This window comes from Phalacrocorax carbo, chromosome Z, assembly GCF_963921805.1.
Source record: "Phalacrocorax carbo chromosome Z, bPhaCar2.1, whole genome shotgun sequence".
Taxonomy (NCBI): domain Eukaryota; kingdom Metazoa; phylum Chordata; class Aves; order Suliformes; family Phalacrocoracidae; genus Phalacrocorax; species Phalacrocorax carbo.
The window spans coordinates 4,684,885-4,702,052 of NC_087548.1; the positions used below are offsets into that span (position 1 = coordinate 4,684,885).

General features: G+C 46.1%; 1 protein-coding gene across 1 annotated transcript in view; it reads left to right on the top strand.

Annotated features, from left to right (window-relative positions):
* Window positions 1-17,168, top strand: part of LOC135310490 (amyloid-beta A4 precursor protein-binding family A member 1-like) — a 75,692-nt gene that overhangs the window by 34,933 nt on the left and 23,591 nt on the right. The window contains exon 5 of the mRNA XM_064438223.1: window positions 14,639-14,671. Coding sequence (XP_064294293.1) covers window positions 14,639-14,671 — 33 coding nt within the window. The remainder of the gene's footprint in view (window positions 1-14,638; window positions 14,672-17,168) is intronic.

Below are 17,168 nucleotides of genomic sequence, written 5' to 3' on the forward strand. Positions count from 1 at the left end.
TAATGCTGCTTTTGGAACAAGGGTGAAAGGAAAAAAGTTCCAGATAATGCTAATTTGTACAGTACAGCTTCTGCTCTAATCTGTTGATGCCGTGAAAAGCCAAAATCGGGACTCAATAGTCTGAACAACTATTAAGCAGGTATTCTTTATTGCAGTGCTGGATGCACTGCACAAGGGATCACTCCTCCTAATGTGCGTGCCTGCACAGGGTTAGTTGCATAACTTATACAAGCTTTACATACATATTCATTAGTTTTCTGAGAAAAGATATACATATTCATTAATTTTCCAATAATCCATTGTCATATGCAAATGTGCTTTGCACATGCCTGTTGGTGTCTCTGGGTGGTCATCAGGGGTCTCTGGATGAAGGATATACTCTTCCTCACTGCGTCTGCTAGTTAACTGCTGCTTTTGCGCAAACTCAGTTCTGTGATCACGTATATACTATCCTTGAGGGATAGCCTGTTCTGGTTTAGTGTTTTACTCTGCAGTTCCTTATCTTTATGGTTCTGTACATCTGCTTTTCTAAGGTCAAATGTTGTCGTTGCAAATTTGTTTAGGAGCTTCTTGTCCTGAAGCTTTTCTGACTTCCCCAAAGCAACAAGTTTTAGTCACAACAGCTCTATCGATCCCTCCTTTTCTTTTGAGGGCTTGTAGCTTACCTGCTACAATCCTCAATGTAAGAATTTCCCTGTTTCCACTTGGTGTCTAATCTTATTTCTTTTCCAATTACCATATGTCTCAGCTGAATTTCGACAACAGCAAAGAAAACATCTGAGAGATACACAAACATTCTTAAAACCATTAGAGTAACCAATTCAATTAATAACTGTTTTTCAAACATATCTCATTGTTGAATGACCTGTCAGATTGTGGTATATAAATTTCTCCCTATTAATTTCCTATTTAAAAAGATATACAGAGAGTCTGCCCCCCAATGTGTTCTATTATGTTCCTCTTTAACAATTCCCCATACCAGTTTGGCAGGAATTATAATTCTGCCATCACTCAAATAGGCCCATCCTCTGGAAGGAATCTGCCCCCCCCAACTTTTCTATTAGTTCCTTATCAGTTTTAGAGTATTCAATATTTCCCTGTTCATCTAAACCCTTCCTAACTCTATTATCTGAAATTAACGTTAAGAACTTTTGCATTCTTTCTGCTACCTGTTTAGCTTCATAATCAGCCAATAGGTTACCTCTTTCCAGGTCAGTGTTACCCTTTAGATGTCCTTGGCAGCGCATGACAGCAACTTTAGTTGGTAGTTGCATTGCCTTTAATAGGCAAAGTATTTCCTCTGCATGCTTTATTTGTTTTCTTTGTGTAGTTAATAGCCCTCATTCTTTCCAAATTGCTCCATGAGCATGGACAACTCCAAAGGCGTATTTGGAATCTATCCATATATTTCTCTTTTTCCCTTTTGCCAGCTCCAGGGCCCTCATCAGGGCAATCAATAATTTCAGCCTTTTGAGCTGATGTTCCAGCAGGTAGTGATTGAGATTCAATTATTTTGTTCACTGTTGTCACCGTGTATCTAGCCTTTCAAATACCTTGTCAGACGAAGCTGCTTCCGTCTGTGAACCAGGAATCTTGTGCATCTTCCAGAGGGTCTTCTTTCAAATCTGGTCTACTGGAGTAGACAGTCTCTATAGTTTCAAGGCAATTGTGTTAATGGTTCAGAAGTCACTCCACTGAGGAAAGAAGCTGGGTTCGTAACATTGGTTACTTCAATAGTAACATCATCTGGTTCAATTAAAATGGCCTGGTATTGTAGAAATCGGGATGGGGAAAGCCAGTGATTCCCTTTCTGTTCCAACACAGCTGATACTGTGTGTGAAACCAGTACTGTGATCTTTTGGCCTAAGGTGAATTTCCAGGCCTCCTGAATATTCAAGACCACAGCTGCCACAGCTTGCAGGCACTCTGGCCACCCCTTGCTTACTTTGTCAAGCTGTTTAGAAAAACAGGCCACAGCTCTTCTGTAGGGTCCTAGCCATTGAGCTGGGAGTCCCAGAGCTACACCTTGTCTTTCATGGGAAAACAGCCAGAAGGTTTAGTCACATCAGGTAGGCCCAGGGCTGGGGCCTTCATTAGTTCCTTTTTAAGTGTATTGAATGCATTTTGAGCTTCTTTGGACCAGACCAATTGAGTGGGGTTGTTTTTTCAGAAGTTCATACAAAGGTTTTACTATTATTCCATAACTATAAATCCATAACCGGCACCAACCTGTCATTCCCAAAAAGGTCCTGGGTTCTTTTACCATCTGAGGGAGGGGGGTTCTGCAGATGGCTTCTTTTCCTTCTGTTCCTAATTCCTGTTGTCCTCCAGATAATTCATATCCAAGGTAGGTTACTTGTTGCCGCACCATCTGAGCTTTCTGTTGAGACTCGATACCCATTTAGTCCCAAAAAATTCAAGAAACTGGTAGTCCATTATATACAATCAGGTTTTGTTTCAGTTGCTATTAATAAAGTCATCCACATACTGTGAAAGGACTCCTTCCCTGCAGGGAGGATCCCATGTTTCAAGTTCTCGTGCTAATTGATTTCCAGAGATTGTTGGACTATTCTTAAAACCTTGGGTAACACTGTCCAGGTAAGCTTTTTTTGCCAGTGGTAGGGCTTTCCCATTCAAATGAAAATAAATTTTTACTTTCTTTGGCTAAAGGCAAACAGAAGAATGCGTCTTTTAAATCTAATACTGTAAACCATACTTGATTATCCCATAATTTAGTAAGTAAGGTATAAGGATTAGCTACTACAGGGTGTAGGTCCTTAATAATTTTGTTCACTTCTCTTAAATCTTGTACTACCCGATAGTTCATCTGGCTTTTTTACTAGTAATATGGGGTATTATATTCTGATTCACATTCTATTAATAGCCTGTGCTGCAAAATTTATTCATTGGTCCTTCTATTCCCTTCCCGTCTTCTAACTTCAAGGGGTATTGTTTTTGTCATACTGGCCTTACCCCTTCTTTAAGTTCTACTACTATGGTAATGGCATTCTTTGCTTTTCCTGGAATTCCTGTAGCCCATACTCCTGGATATACCTGATTGATAATCTCTTCAGTTTTGGACACTGATACTCCTGCTGGACACACTATTCCCGATACGAGCTAGGATGCTGTTGGCCGCCTTGGCCGCCTGAGCACACTGCTGGCTCATGTTCACCCAGATGTCAATCAGCACCCCCAGGTCCTTTTCTGCCAGGCAGCTTTCCAGCCACTCTTCCCCAAGCCTGTAGCATTGCATGGGGTTGTTGTGACCCAAGTGCAGGACCTGGCTCTTGACCTTGTTAAACCTCATACAATTGGCCTCAGCCCATTGATCCAGCCTGTCCAGATCCCTCTGTAGAGCCTTCCTACCCTCAAGCAGATCAACACTCCCACCTGGTATCATCTGCAAACTTACTGAGGTTGTACTCGATCCCCTCATCCAGATCACTGATAAAGATATTAAACAAGACTGGCCCCAAAACTGAGCCCTGGGGAACACTGCTTGTGACCATCCACCAACTGGATTTAGCTCCATTCACCACAACTCTCTGGGCTTGGCCATCCAGCCAGTTTTTACCCAGAGAAAAATGCACCTGTCCAAGCCATGAGCTGCCAGCTTCTCTAGGAGGATGCTGTGGGAGACAGTGTCAAAGGCTTTGCTAAAGTCCAGGTAAACAACATCCACAGCCTTTCCCTCATCCACTAAGCAGGTCACCTGGTCATAGAAGGAGATCAGGTTAGTCAAGAAGGACCTGCCTTTCATAAACCCATGCTGGCTGGGCCTGATCCCCTGGTTGTCCTGTATGTGCCATGTGATAGCACTTAAGATGATCTCGTCCATAACCTTCCCCGGTACCGAGGTCAGACTGACAGGCCTGTATTTCCCTTCTTGTAGATGGGTGTCACATTTGCTAACCTCCAGTCAACTGGGACCTCCATTACATTAATTTTATGAAATTAGATAGTCATTCACTAAGAAGCTGAAGTAAATCTGCAGTCTGATGCTGTTCCTATTGAATTTGAGAGCAGGGTTCTGAATGAAGTGCTTAATAGGGTATTTTGAGTCACCTTTGACATAGTGTCTGCACTGTGAAATTCTAGCTCAAGATTTTTCCTTTCTATTTCTGATGTGCTTTTTCCTTTTTCATGTGAGATCCATCATTGTGTACAGTTTACAGTTTTTTCTGAAAGATTCTGATTTTGGGGAAGAGTTACAATTGCTTATCTGGGGAGTTTAAAAAAATAAAAAGAAGTCCTACCAGTGTGTGCAGAAGCTGCTGTTCAGGATATCTATGTTATTCCTTAATGTCAGTGTCAATTTAATGGAGAGCCTTCAGTATGAGCCAGTTCCAATTGCTTTTGCTGTAGCCTGGTGATAGCAAACTATAGCATACTTCTCTATCTGAAATAGATTATTAGAAATGTGGAAATGCTTGGGTTTATTTGTAAATAAGAAAAAGTATCTAATGTTTCAGTGCCTGCTTTTACACTGGCTTAAAGTAAATCTGGCAGACTTGTTGTGAGCATGAACATAAAACGTTGAGTGCATCCATGATTAAGGCTTTCTGTTTGTTTGCAGTTCCTAATACTAATTAGTCATAAATCTTTATCTACATCGTGGTTTAGCCGGCAGCTCAGCCCCACACAGTCGCTCGCTCACTCCCCTACTGGTAGATGGGGGAGGGAATCAGAAGGGTAACGCTCGTGGGTTGGGATAAGACCAGTTTAATATTTAAAATTAAAAGAAACAACAACAGAAATGCAATGTAAAGGAGAACAACGAGAGGCGCAAAGCCCCGGGGCAGGGGGGAAGGTAGGGGGGAAGGGGAACGAACTGCCGAAACAAACTGCATGCGACGCAGCTGCTCATCGCCCGCTGACCCGACGCCGCGCCGCTCCCGAACTGCAGACTGCCCCCCCTTAATATACTGGTCATAGTGTCACATGGAATGGAATGAACATGCCATTGGCCAGTTGGAGTCAGCCGCCCCCACCATGGCCCTGCCCCTCCCAGCCCCACCTGCCACGCAGCGGAATGCAGGAAACTGTAAAGGTAGCCGCCCCCCACAGTGAGGAGAATTAACCCCTTCTCAGCCAAAACCAGCACATTCTCCACCCCTTATTCCATACCATTTACACCATGCCCAGGTCCCACACCATCCAATACAACCGTACCAACCACCACCCCTCCCCTTCCCATCCTTTAACATAATACACAGACATAATTCCCTTAGTTCCTGGACCTTCCCTGTAAAATGTCCATTAAAATGTCCGTTGAGTTCACCCAGTCCATGACTCTGGGCTCCATCTGTTGTATCAGTCTTTCAGGGTGGGAGAGATGGTGCGTGGAGTTGGGTTGCTGCATACCGAGTCAGTCATCATTCCATCACTGCTGCACGGCTTGTTTCACAGTCTATCTTCCATGGGTAGGGAGGCTCGTACTCTGATATCATTGATACAACACAAAGGTGACACACAATATTATATAGCAGTTCTCATTGTGCCATTCAGTTCACTGACTGTTTTTGCCCAAAGTCAAATCCCCTTGAGCACACATCGGATTTCTCCATCCTCCCGCATCACCCACCAAGTGCACCCAGGTCCTCGAGCAAAAGCAATCCCACGAATGGGTTTGCCTTTGCCGGAGGCAGGAAGAACCCAGACTGTTTTGCCCAGCATATTTTTCACGTGCACTACAGGGACTCTATCCCCTTCCACAGTACGTAAGGGTTCTGACTGGGCAGGGCCAGCTCGATTGGCAGATCCCCTAGTGTTGACTAACCAGGTGGCTTTTGCTAAATGTGTATCCCAGTGCTTGAATGTTCCACCCCTCCATTGCTCTCAGTGTAGTTTTTAACAGTCCATTGTACCGTTCAATTTTCCCAGAGGCTGGTGCATGATAGGGGATGTGATACACCCACTCAATGCCGTGCTCTTTGGCCCAGGTGTCTATGAGGTTATTTTGGAAATGAGTCCCGTTGTCTAACTCAATTAGTTAGCACTCTCTGGGGTGCCATGTCGCCACAGGACTTGTTTTTCAAGACCCAGGATAGTGTTCCGGGCAGTGGCGTGGGGCACGGGGTATGTTTCCAGCCAGCCAGTTGTTGTTTCTACCATTGAAAGCACATGGCGCTTGCCTTGGTGGGTTTGTGGGAGTGTGATATAGTCAATCTGCCAGGCCTCCCCATATTTATATTTCAGCCATCGTCCCCCATACCACAGAGGCTTTACCTGCTTCGCTTGCTTGATTGCAGCGCATGTTTCACATTCGTGGATAACCTGTGCAATAACATCCATGGTCAAGTCCACCCCTCGATCACGAGCCCACCTGTATGTTGCATCTCTCCCTTGATGGCCTGAGGTGTCATGGGCCCACCGAGCTAGAAATAGTTCACCCTTATGTTTCCAGTCCAGATCCACCTCAGCCACTTCAATCTTGGCAGCCTGATCTACCCGCTGGTTGTTCCGATGTTCTTCAGTGGCCCGACTCTTGGGGACGTGAGCATCTACATGACGTACCTTTACAACCAGGTTCTCTACCCGGGCAGCAATATCTTGCCACAATGTGGCAGCCCAGATGCGTTTGCCTCTGTGCTGCCAGTTGCTCTGCTTCCACTGCTGTAGCCACGCCCACAGGGCATTTGCCACCATCCAGGAATCAGTATAGAGATAGAGCACTGGCTACTTTTCCCGTTCAGCGATGTCTAAGGCCAGCTGGATGGCCTTTACCTCTGCAAACTGGCTCCATTCACCATCTCCTTCAGCAGTTTCTGCGACTTGTCGTTTAGGACTTCATACAGCAGCCTTCCATCTCCAGTGCTTTCCCACAAGGCAACAGGACCCATCAGTGAACAGGGCATATCGCTTTTCATCTTCTGGCAGTTTGTTATACAGTGGGGCTTCTTCAGCACGTGTCACCTCCTCCTCTGGTTATAATCCAAAGTCTTTGCCTTCTGGCCAGTCCATAATCGCTTCCAAGATTCCTGGGCGACTGGGGTTTCCTACTCGAGCCCGCTGGGTGATCAGTGCAACCCATTTACTCCATGTAGCATCAGTTGCATGGTGTATAGAGGGGACCTTCCCTTTGAAAATCCAGCACCTGCGGTCGAGGTGGCAGGAGGAGCTATGCTTCAGTACCAACCACTTCTGAAGCAGCTCAAACCCCTTCATATGCTGCCAATATCTCTTTTTCAGTTGGAGTATAGCGGGCTTCGGACCCTCTGTATCCCCGACTCCAAAACACTAGGGGTCAGTCTTGGGTCTCCCCTGGTGCTTTCTGCCAGAGGCTCCAGGTAGGGCCATTTTCCCCAGCTGCAGTGCAGAGCACATTTTATACATCTTGTCCTGCCCGGACTGGCCCAAGTGCTACTGCATGAACTATTTCTCATTTAATCTGTTAAAAGGCTTGCTCAGGGCCCCATTTGGAATCATTCTTTTTCCAGGTCACTTGATAGAGAGGGCTTATGATCAGACTGTAATTTGGAATATGCATTCTCCAAAAACCCACAACGCCCAAGAAAGCTTGTGTTTCCTTTTTTGCTAGTTGGTGGAGACATGGCTGCTCTTTTGTTGATCACATCCATTGGAATCTGATGACGTCCATCTTGCCATTTGATTCCTAAGAACTGGATCTCCTGTCAGGGTCCCTTCACCTTGCTTTGTTTAATGGCAAAACCAGCTTTCAGAAGGATTTGGACTATTTTCCCTCCTTTCTCAAAAACTTCTTCTGCTGTGTTGCCCCACACGATGATGTCATCAATGCATTGAAGGTTTTCTGGAGCTTCTCCCTGTTCCAGTGCAGTCTGAATCAGTCCATGACAAATGGTAGGACTGTGTTTCCACCCGTGGGGCAGTCGATTCCAGGTGTACTGGACGCCCCTCCATGTGAAAGCAAACTGTGGCCTGCACTCTGCTGCCAGAGGGATTGAGAAGAATGCATTAACAATATCATTTGTGGCATACCACTTGGCTGCCTTTGACTCCAGTTTGTATTGAAGTTCCAGCATGTCTGGCACAGCAGCACTCAGTGGCAGAGTGACTTCATTCAGGCCATGATAGTCTACTGTTAGCCTCCACTCTCCATTAGACTTCTGCACTGGCCATATGGGACTGTTAAAGGGTGAGCGGGTCTTACTGATCACTCCTTGGCTCTCCACTCGATGAATGAGTTCATGGATGGGAATCAGGGAGTCTCAGCTGGTGCGATATTGCCACCGGTGGACTGTTGAGGTGGCAATCAGCACCTGTTGTTCTTTGACCTTCAGCAACCCCACAACAGAAGGGTCCTTTGAGAGGCCAGGCAAGGTAGACAGCTGTTTAATTCTCTCCGTCTCCAAGGCAGCTACACCAAAAGCCCACCTGTACCCTTTTGGGTCCTTGAAATACCCTCTCCTGAGGTAGTCTATGCCAAGGATGCACGGAGCCTCTGGGCCAGTCACAATGGGGTGCTTTTGCCACTCATTCCCGGTGAGGCTCACTTCGGCCTCCAATACAGTTAGCTCTTGGGATCCCCCTGTCACTCCAGCAATGCTGATGGGTTCTGCCCCTATATAGTTTGATGGCATTAAGGTTCACTGTGTGCCGGTGTCCACTAAAGCTTTATACTCCTGTGGGTCGGACGTGCCAGGCCATCGGATCCACACAGTCCTGTAAACCCGGTTATCCCTTTCCTCCACCTGGCTGGAGGCAGGGCCCCTCTAGTCCTGATCATGGCACTCACAACTCACTTCCTGTAAATGTGAATCAGGAGTCCCTCTATTACACTTAGAAATAATATCAGCGCTTCTACTCCTCTGTCTGGGGACTTGCTCACTGGAAACTGGAGCAGCAGCTTTCCTGGAAGAGCCTCCCTGAGTGAGTGTTCTTATTTGCAGTTCACGTACTTGTGCCTCTAGGGTCGAGGTAGGCTTGCCATCCTACCTCATCATGTCCTCTCCATGGTCACGCAGGTAGAACCATAGCGTGGCCTGTAGTGTGGATCCTCTCTCTTGAGCAAAGAGATGCTTATTCCTAACAGCTGAGACACTACTCTGTCGAGGTGGGGAGTAGGACAGATCTTCTTTGAGTTGCTGAACCTCTTGGGACAGTCTCTCCACAGCCGAGATGAGGGAGGAAGAGAGATTTTCTTCATAATCCCAGAGTTTATCAATCACATCCCCCACCATTGGTGCCTCTTCATCTTTCCAGGACATTACTGCTAATGATGTTGCATGCAACAATTGTGCGCTCCGTACAAATTTCCACCACGTGGGTCATGTGCACTCGGCTTCATCTGGATCTTTGGAGGACCGTTGATCGTCCAGGTCACCACAAATCACCTCAAGCACAGCTAATTCCCCCAGATACTGGATGCCTTTCTCCATAGTTGTCCATTTTCCTGGGCGATATGTAACATCTTCTTTAAAGGGATACCTTTCCTTCACTCCGGACAGGAGTCGCCTCCAGAGGCTGAGGGCTTGTGTTTTATTTCCAATTGATTTGTCAACGCCCCCTTCCCCAGAAAGGGATCCCAGTTGTTTGGCTTCTTTTCCCTCTAGTTCCAGGCTACTGGCCCCATTATCCCAGCATCATCGGAGCAGCCAGGTGGCAATGTGCTCACCTGAATGACGTCTGAAATATTTTCGCATATCTTGCAAGTCACTGAAGGACAGGGATCGGGTGGTCTATATTTCATTTATGACTTCTTCCTCCTCTCCCCGTGACAGCCCTGCTTTTTCATCATCCCGTTCTAAACGAGTTGACGTCCGTTTCCAATATTTCTTCTTGTGTATGGGGGCAACTGATACTGGTACGGGTTTATTTTCTGAGCCAGCTCAAGTACTTGTTGTGGGGGTTTGAGTGGCTGCAGTGCCTGTCGTCAGGGCTGGATTGTCTACAGTGCCAGTCACTTTGCATTTCAATCCAGAGACATTCTCTTCCCCCTAGGGGCACTGAAGAGTGTTGAGCATGGCTCAGTATGCATGGGCCAGGCCCCAGCATGTTGCAGCTACCTGTGTCTCTCTGGAGATCCCAGCATAACAACATACTTTCTCCAAATATTCTACTAGTTTTTCAGGATTCTGCACTTGTTCGGGGGTGAAACCCCAAAACACTGCGGGTGCCCACTGCCCTAGGTATTTGCCCATGCTATCCCACATGCCCTGCCACTCGTAACTATCAAGCCTTGGGGCAGATTTCTGGGTGATATTCTTAAGCTGCTTAGTCAAAACCAAAACAACATGCCCAAAACCTAACAATAAGTGCACCTTAACCACCCAAGGATGTTCAAGATACAAGAAGGTTGTTGTAATAGAGGCAGAGACATCATAGAACAAAGTTGCAAAGGTACTATTCTGTATTTCCTCCATATAAAATCTCTCAGAGGAGGAGGTACAATTGCTAATTGCCTCAACAAGGTGGTATCCAAAGTACAGTAAGGGTTTCAGCAAAAACCCCAAATACCAGATAAAGCTGAAAATGAGTGTTTGCATAACAAATCTTGTAGGCAAAATGTTACTAATCACTGCAGAACACAGCAGACTAAAGAAATCAACACCAATCTTTAACACCAATTGCAAAAATGAGAACATGGTGCTGTGACCAGCAGCTGTTATTATCTCCAACCCTTGAGCCCCATGTTGGGCGCCAAAAAGATTGTCATGGATTAGCCGGCAGCTCAGCCCCACACAGTCGCTCGCTCACTCCCCGACCGGTAGATGGGGGAGAGAATCAGAAGGGTAACGCTCGTGGGTTGGGATAAGAACAGTTTACTAATTAAGATTAAAAGAAACAACAACAGAAATGCAATGTAAAGGAGAACAATGAGAGGCACAAAACCCCGGGGCGGGGGGAAGGGAGGGGGGAAGGGGGAGAACGAACTGCTGAAACAAACCACACACGACGCAGCCGCTCACCGCCCGCCGACCCGATGCCGCGCTTCTCCCGAGCCGCAAACTGCACCCCCCCATAATATACTGGTCATGGTGTCACATGGAATGGAATGAACATGCCATTGGCCAGTCGGGGTCAGCCGCCCCCACCATGGACCTGCCCCTCCCAGCCCCCCGCCACACGGCAGAGCCGGGAAGCTGGAAAGGTAGCCGACCTCCCACAGTGAGGAGAATTAACCCCTTCTTAGCCAAAACCAGCACAATCTATAACGTGTTACCCTGTAGTCCTCTAATATTTTATTTCCATTGGTAAATTTGTGTTGAGTTTGCAGTGCCTCAGGACTGAAGTTTGTCAGGCCTGCTCTGTCTGAAGTTCTCTTGATCTGTCCATGACTTTGTTTTAAAATGATTTAGCTATAACAGCAATTTTTATAATTGATCAGGTGTCTATGGATAATATTATTTTCTTTTGTCTATCTTTGTATGGTGCCACCATGGTTTTATGATTCTGACATAGTAATGTAGTGTAGAGAAATACAGGCCTGTTATGATAGCAGGGGCCTTGAGAATTGGAGACAGACGATGCAGTGTAGAGGAATAAAGGAGTAGGATAATAAGAGATGGGGCACAGGATTTTGGCACCGGAGACCCCATGGCTATAAACGCACCAAGGGTCAGTTAAAGAAATGCTGGAAAAAAATGATTTTAGGGGTAACAGAGAATATTGAAATAGCGCCTAGCATCTGTAAAAAGCCACCATATAGAGTAAATTCGGATGTAACCTGGAGTTGCAGACCAATGAAGAAAAAGCAAAGATTGAATATATATATTTAAAAAAGGTGTGCTTCCTCTTTGACAATAAACAAGATTCTGAGCATAATAGGCCTTGGCATAATAGGCCCTTGTCCCCTTACAGAACACCTGTTAACTCACTTATGTAAGAAGACATGTTCATCACAGAATGGCAGGGGTTGGAAGGGACCTCTGGAGATCATCTTGTCCAACCCCCCTGCTTGAGCAGGCACACCTAGAGCAGGGTCCACAGGACCATGGCCAGGTGGGTTTTGAATGTCTCCAGGGAAGGAGACTCCACAGCCTCTCTGGGTAGCCTGTTCCACTGCTCTGCCAGCCTCACAGGAAAGAGGTTTCTTCTCATGTTTAGGTGGAACTTCCTGTGTTCCAACTTGTGCCCATTGCCCCTTGTCCTGTCAGTGGGCACCACTGAAAAGAGTCCAGTCCCATCCTCTTGACACCTGCCCTTTAGATATTTATAAGCATTGATAAGATCCCCCCTTAGTCTTCTCTTCTACAGGCTGAACAAACCCAAGTCTCTCAGCCTTTCCTCATATGGGAGATGCTCCAGTCCCCAGATCATCTTTGTAGCTCTCCGCTGGACTTGCTCAAGGAGTTCCACATCCTTCTTAAACTGGGGGGCCCAAAACTGGACACAGTACTCCACATGTGGTCTCACTAGGGCAGAGTAGATGGGGAGGATAACCTCTCTCGATCTGCTGGCCACACTCCTAATACATCCCAGGATACCATTGGCCTTCTTGGCCACAAGGGCACATTGTTGGTTCATGATCAGCTTGTTGTCCACCAGCACTCCTGGGTCCTTCTCAACAGAGCTGCTTTCCAGTAATTCAGACCCCAGCCTGTACTGGTGCATGGGGTTGTTCCTCCCCAGGGGCAGGACCTTGCACTTGGTCTTGCTGAGTTTCATGAGGTCCCCCTCAGCCCAGCTCTCCAGCCTGTCCAGGTCTCGCTGACCTGGACACCACAGCCTTCTGGCCTATCAGCCACTCCTCCCAGCTTGGTATCGTCAGCAAACTTGCTGAGGTTACACTCTGTCCCATCATCCAGGTCACTGATGGATATATTGGACGGGACTGGACCCAGCACAGACCCCTGGGGAACACCACTAGTGACAGACCTCCAACAAGACTCTGCCCCATTGATCACAACCCTCTGAGCTTTGTTATTGAGCCAGTTCTCTATCCACCTCACTGTCATCTCATCTAACCCACACTTCCTTAGCTTGCCTGTGAGGATGTTATGGGAGACAGTGTCGAATGCCTTGCTGAAGTCAAGGTAAACAACATCCACTGCTCTCCCTTCGCTGACCCAGCCAGTCACACCATCATAGAAGGCTATCAGGTTGGTCAAGCATGATCTTCCCTTGGTGAATCCATGTTGACTGTTTCTGATAACCTTCTTGTCCTCTACATGCCTGGAGATGACCTCCAGGATGAACTGCTCCATCACCTTTCTGGGGACGGAGGTGAGGCTGACTGGCCTATAGTTTCCCAGGTCCTCCTTCTTGCCCTTTTTGAAGACTGTGACATTTGACATCCTCCAGTCCTCGGGCACCTCTCCTGTCCTCCACGACCTTTCAAAGATGATGGAGAGTGGCTCGGCAAGAACATCCACCAGTTCCCTCAGCACTTGTGGGTGCATCCCATCGGGGCCCATGGATTTGCAAGGATCCAGTTTGCTTAGGTGATCTCTGACCCAATCCTTCTCAACCAAGGGGAAGTCAGTCCTCCTTTCTCCATATTTTCTCTCTCTTCTCTGGGGGCTGAGATGCCTGAGGGCCAGCCTTATCAGTAAAGACTGAAGAAAGAAGGCATTCAGTAACTCCGCCTTCTCTGCATCCTGTGTCACCAGGGCCCCTACCTTGTTCAGCAGTGGGCCCACTCTATCCCCAGTCTTCCTTTTACTGCTGATGTATTTAAAGAAGCCCTTCTTCTTATCTTTGACATGCATTGCCAGATTTAATTCCAAGTGGGCCTTGGCCTTCCTCGTCGCATCTCTGCATACCCTGACAACATTCCTATATTCCTCCCAAGTAGCCAGTCCCTTTTTCCACATGCTGTGAACCTCCCTCTTCTATTTGAGTTTCTCTAGAAGCTCTTTGCTCATCCATGAGGGTCTCCTGGCTCCTTTGCTTGACTTCTTCCTCCTAGGGATGCACCGATCTTGAGCTCAGAGGAAGTGGTCCTTCCATCTTCAAAGTAAAAAGGCTATATGCCAGTTGGGTCAATCTTGTATTTCTTCAATAAGCAGGTCCATACGTTCAAATCTTCAGAGTCCTTGGGTTTATATTTAAACCGACTGCAAAGCAATGATGCTCGTTTTCAAGCATTGCTGTTGTCACAGTAATAGTACATAGGATGTTTCCATGAATGAAATATCTTTGGATATAAAGGAGAGTTACAGTAAGAGACAATTTCAGGTGTTTATGAAGTATATTATCTTCCCCATTCTAGGAAGAATGTGATGGTATAGAAATATCGTTATGAAGGTGTCACAGAAAAACCTGGTCTCCAAATGCATGGGTGTATTTGCATAGGAGGAGATGTAGTTGGGGGCAGAAGGGTTCAGTCAGATATAGCTTCTATTTTTTTTTCCAGGAAAAGTTAACTTATTTCTGTGTTTGGGATTAAAGATTGCATGCTTTGGGATTTATGATTCCGTGTGCGTGTGAGACCATTAAGCGATTTGTATTTAAATTCTTTAAATCTGAGAAAGTTGGAATAATAATGGGTGGGATTCTTTTCTTGCACCTTATGCTGACTTTACTTTGGAGGAGCCACTCTCAATTTGTACTGCTGTAAATGAGCAGAGGCTTTTGGAGAGTAGGGGAGGAAACTCTTCAGAGTAACGTTTAAATGGGGAAAAAATCCTTTTATATACTCTCCTGGTGCAGATTTCTCTTTGGAAGTTATTCTCTAACTATTTTCCATCTCTGTTTATTACATGCTAAACAGATGGCCCAGAAATTAGCCAAAGGCAGGAAGAAGGTGCAGTACATCCACCATCAGCTTGATGTTATATCTGTTCTTCTGTTTGCTTTGTTGGGTTTTTTTCTTCCTTTTTATTTTGTGCTTTTCTTTTTTGCATCCAGCAAGATTTTTTTAGGGTTATTTCTGAGTTACCATGTCAGTTAACATTTCTCAGAAATCAATTGCCTGGTTGGCTGTCATTAGCCATTGCTTATCATTAGCCATTTTGTGTTAGAAATAGGGTAAAGATTGGCCTTATCAAAGGGATACAGGTAGTACCAAAAATGCATACCAAGGAAATAGGACTGATGTGTCAAAGGTTTTATTCTGTAAACTGGCAAATTTTTTTAAAAAAGTGCTTTTTTTATTCCTCTATAGAGAGTGTTTTGCTTGATTCACAGCTGTGTCAAATAAAGGAAAAAAGAATAGACACACAATTATATGCTGACTGACTCATATTTTAGTAATATGTTATGATTATGGAGTTCTTAAATAGTTATCAGATTTTTTAAAAAGCACTTAAAATTGCAAGCATTTGCTTTTTGTTTACAAAGGTACGGCTTCTAGAGGGAGTTAGCGTGTTAATAGTATGTTGTTTGACTGTGAAGACCCTCTTACCAGAACTGCACTATAAGTTATTTAAAACTGCACCTATGGTACAGATTTTTCAATTATTCTGAGCAATCGCTGTTGTTAAGCCCCTGTATGTGAAGGGAGGTCAGAGTGGATTTTATGGGATTAAAAATTTTACAAATTGCATCTAACCCACTTTCATACCTTATATAGGTGTCATGGTTTCAGCTGGGATAGAGTTAATTTTCTTCACTCTAGCTGGTATAGTGCTGTGCTTTGAAATTAGCATGGAAAAAAAACCTGTTGAGATAACACACAGATGTTTAGGCTGTTGCTGGGCAGCGCTGATACTAGTCAAGGACATGTCTAGCCTCCCATGCTCTGCTGGGTGCACAAGAAGCCGGGAGGGGAGGGGGCACAGCTAAGAGAGTGGATTCAAACTGACCAAAGGGATATTCCATATCATGTAACGTCATGCCCAGTATGCTACCTGGGAGGGGCTGGCCGGGGGGGGGAGGGAGCAATCGCGGCTCGGGGACGGGCAGCGTCGGTCGGCGGGTGGTGAGCGGTTTTATCGTTCGTGTTTCTGCGTTTTTGTTCCCTGTTTTCCCTTTCCTTCCTTTTCCCTTTTATTATATTAACATTACTGTCATTATTATCATAATCATTTATCATCATCATTCTATTGTAGTTATTAAACTGTGCTTATCTCAACCCACAAGTTCTTTTTCTCGTCCGATTCTCTTCCCCATCCCACAGGGGTGGGGGGGGGGGTGAGCGAGTGGCTGCGTGGTGTTCAGTTGCCAGCTGAGGCTGAACCACGACAGTCTATTTTTGGCGCCCAACGTGGGGCGAGAAGGGTTTGATATAATAACAGTTGCTGGTCACAGCATTGATTAATCTGCTCGCAGTATTAGTTTGTCCAGTCTTTACCATGCTGATTGTAAAGTACATGTTAAAACTTGCTGTTGGTTCTGTCAGTTGGCTGTGCTCTGCAGTGATTAGAGATATTTTGCCTAGGAGACTTGTTATTAAAACACTGGCCTTGACTGTTATCAGTTATTTAGGTTTTGCATGGAAGCCGTTACTGTACTACAGCTACCACCTCATGGAGGCAATTAGCAATTATACCTCCTCCTCTGAGGAGTTTTTTATGGAGGAAATACAGAATGGCACCGTAGCTAATATCTTATGTAATGTCTCCTCCCTCATTACAACAACTTTTCAGTATCTTGAACATCCTTGTGTAGTTAAGATACATCTGTTGATATTGCTTTGGCAAGTGGTATCAGATCTGTCTAAGGTTAGTAAGCAAGTTAAGAATATAATCCAGAGATCTGTCCCAAGGCTCGATAGCTATGCGTGGCAGGGTATGTGGGAAAGTATGGGCAAATGCCTAAGACGGTGGGCACCCCCTGTGGTGTGGGACTTCACCCCTGAACAAGTGCAGAATCCTGAAAAATTAGTAGAACATTTGGAGGAAATATGTTGTCACCCTGGCAATTCCAGAGAGATACAGATCACTGCCATGTGCTGGGGTCTGGCTTATGCCTATCGAGCCCTATTTAACACTATTCAGTACCCCCAAGGGAAAGAGAAGGGAACTACTCCGACCCCTGTGACAAGTACCGCGGCCACCCAAACCCTCACGACAGACACTGCAGCTACTCCAACCCCAGCGACAAGCACTGCGGCCACCCAAACCGCCGTGACAGAGACTGCAGCTACTCCAACCCCAGCGACAAGCACTGCAGCCACCCAACCCGCCGCGACAGAGACTGCAGTTACTCCAACCCCGGTGACAAACACTGCGGCCACCCAACCCGCCGCGACAGAGACTGCAGCTACTCCAACCCCGGTGATGAGCACGGCGGCCACCCAACCTGCCGTGACAGAGAATGCAGCTACTCCAACCCCGGTGATGAGCACGGCGGCCACCCAA